Raw genomic sequence first — 9833 nt, forward strand, 5'->3', positions numbered from 1 at the left:
TGGGTGCAGGTGTTATTTCATGGAGTAGCAAGAAGCAGCCCACGGTAGCCCTTTCGTCTACTGAGGCGGAGTATCGGGCCGGGTCTTCCACCACATGCGAGGCTGTGTGGCTTCGGAGATTATTGGAGGAGCTTGGGTGCCCCCAGACTCGTCCTACTTTGCTGCGATGTGATAATGAGAGTTGCATTGCCTTGGCAAGGAACCCTGTTTTTCATGCCCGGACGAAGCACATAGAGATCCAGTACCACTTCATCCGAGAAAAGCTTATGGATGAGACCATCACTGTGGAGTACTGCACGACGGAGGACAATCTTGCGGATTTGTTTGCGAAGGCGCTTCCTCAGGCTCTACTTCGGAGACATTCCAGATCCCTCAGGCTTCTGCCCTGCCCAGGCTCTGAGAGGGGGTGTTAGAGATCAAATCATAGCCTGATCAGGGGCAGCAGGCTGGTGCAGTCGGACTGGCAGTCGGACTGCACAGTCGGACTGCCACGTGGCAGTCTGACCTGCAGCAGGCAATCGGCTGCATTTAATGCAGCCGCCTGGCCATTTCTGGCGCCCTATTTCCCCCGGTTTTTCAGCTATTTATACCTGGCACTTTCAGCAGTCTGGCACACTTCTCTGCTCGCAGATTACAGACCGGCGACACGCAGATTCCGTCTCTGTTCGCAGATTTCAGACAGCAGACAGTGCAGACTGCAGCGGACTTCGAGGTGAACAGCAGGTTGCATCGTCGAGGTGGAGACACGCAGTCCAGCGCACTGCGCCCGTGTATATATCTGCATATCTTTGTATTCAGCATTCTTTATACAGCAGATCTTCATCGTCCACTGTCTCTTTCTCTCTCTTCTCTCTCTGCGTTCTCTCTCTCTTAGTCCTACGCTTCCGCACCGCTGCACTCTGACACTTGGGTGCAGCTGAACATATTTTGGGCATGCGTGTGACGAGAGATAGAGAGCAGAAGCTCTTATTTCTCTCACAAGAAAAGTACATCAACAAAGTGCTTGATCGTTTCTCTATGACAGATGCTAAGTCACTTGGTGTTCCATTACCACCATACCTTAAGCTTAGCAAAGCTGATTGCCCAAAAGATGACATGGCAGTCAACTCTATGAAGGGTGTTCCTTATGCTTCAGCTTGTGGATCACTCATGTATGCTATGGTTGCCACTAGACCTAACATTGCTCATGCAATGGGAATTGTGAGCAGGTTTATGTCGAACCCTGGCAAAGCACATTGGGAGGCAGTGAAATGCATCTTTCGATACCTTAAGGGCACACAAAGAAAATGTATTTGCTATGGAAAGGGTACATTAGATCTGTAGGGATATTGTGATGCAGACATGGCAAGTGACTTGGATACTCGCAAGTCTACTAGTGGGTATATATTTACCTTGACTGGTGGGGCAGTTTCTTGGTGCTCTAGATTGCAAAAGATAGTAGCACTTTCTACCACTAAGGCTGAATATATTTCAGCCACTGAAGTTCGAAAGAAGCTGTTTGGCTTGGTCGCTTGGTCAAGGATTTTGGGCTGCCCACCAAAACACCTGTACTTGGATGTGATAGCCAGAGGGAATGCCATGTTTCATGCACGTACTAAACATATTGATGTATGGTACCACTTTATCAAACAAGTTCTGGATGATGGTCTAGTCACACTGACTAAGATCAAAACACAAGATAACCCTGTAAATGCTCTCACAAAAAATCTTGCAAAGGCTCAACATGAGCATTGCATTCGACTAGTGGGAGTTGGTTAAAGGTTTGCTCATGACCTTTAAGTGGGAGGTTGTTGGGTATAAAGGCCCTTCGCTACACTTCCCGTGTATATATTTTACTTGTACATGTGACCGCACTCTTACGGGTGTAAATGTACCGTACCCTAAAACATAAATACATTCTTTCATTCTTTGTGTGTGCCACACTGGTACACACACAACTCAAGTCTCTACTCTCTTTGCACTCTCTACTGCTGAACACACTCCATTCTCGCAGCACACACCACTTGGGCATTTTCGCTTTCCTTCAGAAGGAATACGAAGGACTCATCACCAAGTCGCTGTTGAACCTTCGAGGTCCCGATCTAGGTGGTACCTGAAGATCCTAGATATCAATAGAAGAGATGACTAGTCGAAGACAGCCACCCTAAGAAAGTAGAGGATGAGTGAATAACTTCATGTGGAGTAGGTTTCCCCTCTGAGAGGTGGGAGGTGGAGGGGTCCCCGTTGAAGTCGAAGAAGTAGATGCCCCCTCTAAGGGCAAAGAAATAACATCCCCCTCTGAATCCCCCTCTGAAGTAGATAGGGAATCCAAAAACTCATGGATCACGGACTTTGAAATGTCTGATGACAAAGAAAGTGCTGTCGATCGTGCCGAAGAAGATATCTAGGATGCCGAAGAGCTCCCAGAGGTAGCCTCTCAAACCTGAGTAGGCAAGGGTAGGGAAGGGTGGGGCTCAAAATGAGAATGAGATGGGCAGCAGTTGCTGTCTCTCAGTTGAGCAGACTGGGTAGCCGAAGAAGAGGAAGGAGTCGAGCAGCCACTATCTCTCGAAGGAGCAGACTAATGAGGAGACGGTATCAAACAATCATTGTCTCTCGATGGAGCGGATTGCAGAACTGTGGGCCGTGGTAGCCACTGTACCCAAAAATAGGTAAGAGAAGACTACCGCTGGCATTGTGACGATCTCCAGGAGGTCGTAGCGCCAATCAATCCTCCATATGCTCAAAAGGACTTAGGGCACATTAGATGCGTCTTATTGCCTTCAGCACAGTACTCTGATAGCCGATGCAAAATAATCTCTATGGCCCAGAAAGAAAAGGTGGCACAAGGAGTGCCTGGTGGAAAACGCATATACTCCGGGGGATAGGGAGTAAAGGTCAAAATCGGCAAGCATCGGTGGTGTGTCCAGTGATGCCACAATAGGAGCACCCAATAGTCTGGACATCTATTGGTAAAGAAGCCATGGATACCAGAGTGCCTTGTTGAAGAAGGAAGAGGTCAGCCACCATGAACCACGAACTGCAATGTCTGCCTCAAGGGGTTATGAGGGCAGTGTAAAGCACGAACCGCAATGTCGGCCTCAAGGGGTGAGAAGATAGTGGAAGGGCTGGAAGTGAGCTGCCAATGGAAGGAGGATGTGACCACCAGTAAGAGATTGCAACCAGTAAAAAAACGCAAGTGAGGAGAGAGAAAGACTAAAAATGCAGGCAACAGGTGAGAAAAAGACTAAAAACGCAAGCAACAAGAGAGAGAATGACTAAAACGCAAGCAGGACAGCTTGCAGGAGAGAGAAAGACTGAAAACGCAAACAGCAGGATTGTGATGACATGGCAGGCTGTATGGCAACAGGTCTGCACAGGAACAGCAGTCGCCTAGCTAGAATCAGCTCCAAACTGCGTGAAGAGGGCTGGAAATCAAGTGCCAACTGATGGAGACAGCAATGGACAACTTCGGCTGAGATGTCCTCCGCGAACGGGGTGTGGGGCAGTAAGCTGAAACACCTAAACTCTGCAAAAACGAGATTTTGATGCAACGGAAAAGAAAGAGAAGTGGATGCTGAACCCGCCACTGATCTTTGCCTTCATTGGAGTGGAGGATCTTTGCCGTTGTTTGAGCAGATCCAGCTCTGATACCATGTCAAAAGATGATATACCAACGAGACAGTAGGATTGGCGAGGAGGAACACGGAGTAGACTCGACAAATATAGAGAAGAGAAGAGAAGAGAGAAGAAACTCTGATGAATGGAATGATGAAGTTTCGAATCATGGAGTGAATGTGATACAAGGGACCAAGGGTGACGTAGCACAAGAAAGATGATGAAGACAGCCACAAACCACAAACCGCAATGTCCTCCTGAAGGGGTGTAAGGGTAGTGGAGAGGCTGGAGAGAAGAAGTGACAGACTGAATGAATCAGCCGTGAGGAATGAATGAGAGAGCATAAACAGGCATAGTCAGTCTAGGATGATGCCCCTTTTTGGGGATGCAAACCCTAAACGCAAAACGCAGAAACGCAAACTGCGGGTGAAGGGTGAAGGGTTTCTCAACAAAGAGGAGAAGAGAAACTGGATGGGGGGGTGGTGTGTAAATCGAGGATGACAAATCACCTGCAATAGAACCATCAAGGGGATCCTCGAAGGCCAAAGCCTCATTGAAGATCACATCCTTGCTTACCTCAAGCTTTCATATCGTCGGGTCGTAGAGTCGTTGGCCCTTCGTGGTAGTACTGTAGCCCACAAAGATGAGCTTCCTTGACTTCGAGTCAAGCTTTGTCTTCCTCTTCTTCTTGTCCACATGGACAAAAGCATCACAACCAAAGATGTGAAAATGAGACACAGAATGCTTCCAACCAACCAAAGAAAGCCTCATAAAAAGTGATGTCCCGAAACGCATGTCAGGGAGCAGTTGCGGATGTAAACCGTAATAGCCACCACCTCACCCCAAAGGATATAAGGAAGAACCTGATTCTCCAACAACGATCAGGCCATCTCTAGCATGGTCTGATTTGCACGCTCCACCATACCATTCTCTGAAGGCGTGTTCAGATCGGTATACTCCACCCAAATGCCATGATCCATGCAGAACTAAGAAAAGAGGTTAGAAGTAAACTCACCACCATGATTTGCTCGTACACCACAAACTTTGGAAGTAGTCTATGTCTCCACCGAACACCTTCCACTAGCAAAAACAGGAGTACGCCTCGCTCTTGTACTCCAGAAAATAAGACCACACATAACGACTAAAGTCGTCTATAATCAACATCAAATACTTGACCTTCCCAAGGGAGGCCATGTCCATAGGTCCATAAAGATCGGTATGAACCAACTCAAGTGGGATTAAAGCCCTCCTATGGCAATCAAGGGATGTGGCTACCAATGCTACTTACCCCTCAAACAACAAAGCCACAAAGTGCGAATAGGAGGAAAATTAGACAATCCCTCTACCATCTTCTTCTGAGAAGCCCGTCAGATCACATCAAAGTGAAGATGACCATAACGAGCATGCCAAAGTAGCCCAAGCTCTCGTGGGAAGACCGTGCGGCTAAGGCTGTGAGCATGTAAAGCCCACCCTCCTAGGAGCCTCTCCAAATAATAGTACCTATAGAAGTATCCTCCACTGTTAGCGCATCCTATGTAAAGACCACATAGGTACCAAGCCAGATAAGACCATGAACAAACAATAAATTAAAACCTAAATCTGATACATAGAGAAATTTGGCCAAAGAAGACTACATATCGGGCAATAAAAGGAAAAGTCCCCACTCCTCGAACAGAAAAAATAGAGTTGTCGCCAATGGTAACAATGCCCCCTCTGGCACTCAGGGCCTTAAGCCAATCCTATCTATAGGTCACGTGAGAAGAGACTACACTGTCAACGAGCCAAGGCTTCTCCTAAGCGGAAAAAGCAAGAGTTGTATCCTCCTTAGCAATTACATACACAAAGACAAACTGTCATCATCAGAGCAACCTTCGAATCCTTCTCCTTTGGCTTCAAATGGCAGTACTTTTGCCAATACTTCGCGGGATGAGTGCCCTTCCCACAATGTGGACACTTGGGCTTCTTCTCCTTCTTCTGATCCTTCTTATCCTCCTGCTTCTTGTCCTTGATGTACACCTTCTTCTTCTTCCCTCCACTTGTACCTACAGTAAATGCCTTGGTGGAGCCAAAACTACGGGCCCCGACCTCTCTGAGTCACTCATTATGCTCCAAGACAAGCGATGAAAGCTCCTCCCATAAGAGCATCTCGCGAGACCTCCATGTGATAAGACTTGTGTCGAGACGTCAAACCGAGGAGATGGCACCTAAGTCAAAAGGATCATAGCCATGTCTTCAAAGGATATCATCCAACCAAGAGAGGCAAGCTCATCTCTCATGTCCTCCAACTTTGTGATGTACTACTTCATAGAGCTGCCTAGGAATTCAAACAAGCAGTGGACCACCTGTTCAAGCCATAAACGCAGTAAACACAAGCTAAAAATCTACGTTTTGAAAATTCAGGCTGCTTCTCCGCAATGAAAAGCCTACTCTTCAATAAGAAATCTCTAGACTGTCCTCACTTAGGTGAGGATATGAGAAACAGAACACAGAGAGAAGTAGAAAGAGAGAGACACAAAGAGGGAAAGTGAAAGATAAGGGAAGAATATTGCATTGACTGAAGAAGAATGCTGATACAATGATGATGGACTAATCAATCCTTGCACGCAACCCAAAGCATAAGTGAAGGCACCAAGTCAGGCTGATAACGATGGCAGCACCAAGTAGGGAGGGTTGGAGGGTTGGAGTCTCGCGGTGTGCTCCTGCAAAGGGAAGACTGAAGACTGAAGAGTATATATATTTGTCAAGTGGGGGGTGCGGCTATAAATAGCAAGAGCACCAAAAAATTGGGTGACCTGATCCAAGAGAAGCCATAAACACAGACCGACAAGCAATAAATGCTGATCACATAGAAAGAAATGCCAAAAAAATACATGACATCTTGGAAAAATCCCAAATGGCAAAGACGATGTCTAGTAGGTGTAAGTAGACTGTGGAAAGCAATGACTAGCCTAGGAATGCACACATGAAGCCAACAAATAAAGAAAATGCACCTAGATTGCCAGAGCTCCTGTGTCTCCATCAGACTCTGACAGGAGCTCACAACCACGAGATGACAGACTGACATGACTAACACATGCAAGCTAACAACCACATTCACTTCACTCATTGTTTCTATCTCGTGCCCTGGTTTAAAGTTTAAAGTGTTATCTCTAGCTTGGTACTGTTGAACCTACGCTTGTGGGCTTAAATATCCTAGGTATTCCCTAATACCCTTACTTATCTTCTGTTCATTTCATCAATAAATGACTGGATGTATATACCTGGCATTTAGTGATTGAACATAAGTTAACGGAATCACAAATGTCAAAGCTAGGTATCTCACACATAGGCTCATCAGAGTGGTTTAACACATTGTTGTACATGAAAAAGAGAACAAGAAATTTCAAAGCATTGCCATAGATTTTTTGTACGATATTCAACATATGGACATTGCTAGGACTTTTCTTGCTCTCTACCCTGTGAACTCAAATCATCAAGACAAGCAACTCTATTACAAGAATGACTGCATGTTCCTAAAAGAACCGCAAACATACTCATTTGCATAATAATCATGAAGCCATTGTGGTTAGTCGTGGAAGACTAAACGACACATCGGAGGAGTGAAAACAATGATGTTATGGGATTGCCTCAATGAGCATTGGGTCCTTATTGTGACTCTCCCAATGTTGAGGGGGCAGTCCTGAGGACATCAATAACAAAAAAGGTAAGCCGCCTCATCTTTTGATAGAATGGGTTAGAAGCGTCAATATATATAGCTTTCTGTGTATTTGGCATATTGTCATGGCCATAAAGCAGCTCCAAGCATGTGATTAACTGATACTGAAATGCTACAGTAGAGAAACTCAACTGCTGGTTTTCTTCTGTATAACTTTAAGAATCGACTATTGCAAAGGGCCCGCTGGATTTAGACAGAACGAACACGGACAAGTAGGGTCGACTTCAGAACAACTAGGCACTCCATTCTAAAAGTCAGATAGAAGGTACTTATATGGCAAGTCATTGGGCTATATTACAGTTGCTGATGTGGGTAAGTAGAAGAATCTGGATAGCAATGATTCGTCTGCTTTGCAATTGCACAAAATAACATTTACGAATCTCGGCCTTCCCTTTTCTGGAGCATCTAGAGAAGGAGAATTCACATTGTATACAAGACAAGAAGCTGTAATACTGATAGGTTGAGATTGGGGTGAAAACGTGAGCAAAATAGGCATACCCTGAGGAGCAGAAGTGTGGATCGACTGGGTGAGGGCGACTGCTCTGCGCAGGGGATGGGCGTGCCTCAAGACGTGGCCCACCCTCGACGTCATCATCGTGAGTGATGCTGCTGGCCTTCTTCTTCTTCCTACCGATTCTTCTTTCTTCTTTCTCCGCTGCAACCTTGCAAAACAGCTCTTCGTGGGCTGTTCGCCTTCACACACACTACAGAGACCCAACCGCCCAAGTCATCATTTCGCTACAAATTAACAATTAGGCCATTTGGCCTTCCAAAAAGGCAAAAACTTAAAAGGCCATTGTGATCCTTGCCCTCGGGGGATTTTCCTTACCGTATTATTCTTTTAAAGAAAAATAGACCTGTAAATAGAGTGTGGCAAGAGGTTAGAGTAATGACAATAACCCCTATCTCGCCTAATGTATACAGAGGAACCGTTGCACTGCAATTACTATTAGTAAGGTTCAAGGATTTTGAAACACTAAGAGGTGTTCTTTGGCACCTTCACAATTGTAGGCCCATCAACAATCACTAGAGTGTTAAGAGCTTTCATCCAATGGTGGACTGCCAATAAAGCTTCTACAACCTTTTCTAGAGCTACTTCATTTACATCCCTACTTTTGGCTTACGTGTTTTGCAGTCCCACCACATAGACTATTTTGCACTCTTGAAATTCTCTTATGTCCCTCAAAGCCTTACATGAGAAGGGCTCTTTACGATTTTTAAAAAGCATTGTGTGTGTGTGTGTGTTTGTGTTTTTTTTTGGGGTTCATCGCACTATTACTAGTACTACTTAGGCTATTTCATTGATTTGTGGAGAATTTCGGCAATGGTCAATTTTGCAAGGAAGAACCCTTATAGTCTGCTTTGTGTTGTGCTACATAGCACGGATTGGTTTTGTGTATACTTTTTCTATACATGCAAATTTTGGATCGAGTAGAGTCAATGGTTGTTGCTAATAATAATGATGCATTCCATATATAAGCTATTAGGGGGTAGTTGATGGAACCAACTATCCATTATGGCCTTATATAATCCATCATGTATTGCTTACAAAAGGCCTCCTGAACATCATGCATGGAATTGAAAGTACATTCCATAGGTGTTTTCAAAGTTATAAGTGCAGTAGAAACAAGTGTTGCTAAGGATGTTGTAGGTTCTAGTTTTGCTCTAGTTAATGCTAGAGCACCATTATCATTAATGAGTAGATTTGTTGGGATGGTAAAGATGCAAAAGCTTGTGCCTTGTTTGCATTGTTTGTTAAATGTACCATGATCCCATACATTTTCTTATGTAAGGTCACTAAAGATACTTAGGATATACTTTCAAGTTTGTATCAAGGAAGAAATGAGGCTCGTGTTGCTTACTTACATAAGTAACAAAAGAGTGAAAGCATAGATAAAAGTGACTCGATGGATAGTTATTGGACAAAGATAAAAGATCCTAAGGAGCAATTGTTTGCTCTACAAATCAGATTTTGTCAGATAGTTCACTTGTGCCAACTATTCTTAATTATCTTTATCAAAGCTTTGCATCTATTTTTTTACGTCCATTTGATTATGAAAGGCAATCTAGATGCTTTGTCATGTGATGAGTTGGTTGTCCTACTACAAGAATAATAATCTTATGCGAAATAGGTCCATTATGCATGTTGTAAATCAAGCTTTTGTGGCTAGTCAAAAAAGCAAAGAAACAGCTATCTTTTTTGCTAGCAAGCAAAAATTTCAAACAAAGAAGGTTGATAAGGACGAGATAAAAAATCAGAGTACAAATCTATAATAGGTATTATAAGGCAAAATATCATGTTATTAAGGATTGTCCTAAATGGGCTAAGAAGAATGGGGCTAGTATGGTTATTACAGATGCTTCTCCTTATAAATCACAATCTCCAAACTTTGTGCAAGGTACAAAATGGACATTTAATGCATAATGCAATTATGACCATTCTTTACATGATTTTTTCATGTTGGTTGTGGGTTTAGATATATGGTAATTTAAATGGTGTCAGTAAGCATATTGCTTTTCA

The 9833-nt window shown here is 44.2% G+C and overlaps 1 protein-coding gene across 1 annotated transcript in view; it reads right to left on the reverse strand.

The window, feature by feature from the left end:
• The window catches only part of LOC148022539 (uncharacterized), a 35599-nt gene extending 27531 nt beyond the window's left edge, over positions 1 to 8068 (reverse strand). Inside the window, exon 1 of the mRNA XM_087695480.1 lies at positions 7811 to 8068. Within this exon, the coding sequence (XP_087551606.1) occupies positions 7811 to 7907 (97 nt within the window). The 5' untranslated portion in view covers positions 7908 to 8068. The remainder of the gene's footprint in view (positions 1 to 7810) is intronic.
• Positions 8069 to 9833: the final 1765 nt, after the last annotated feature.

Source organism: Lygodium microphyllum, chromosome 16 (assembly GCF_053477565.2).
Source record: "Lygodium microphyllum isolate KBCC chromosome 16, Lygodium_microphyllum_v1.1.10, whole genome shotgun sequence".
Taxonomy (NCBI): Eukaryota; Viridiplantae; Streptophyta; class Polypodiopsida; order Schizaeales; family Lygodiaceae; genus Lygodium; species Lygodium microphyllum.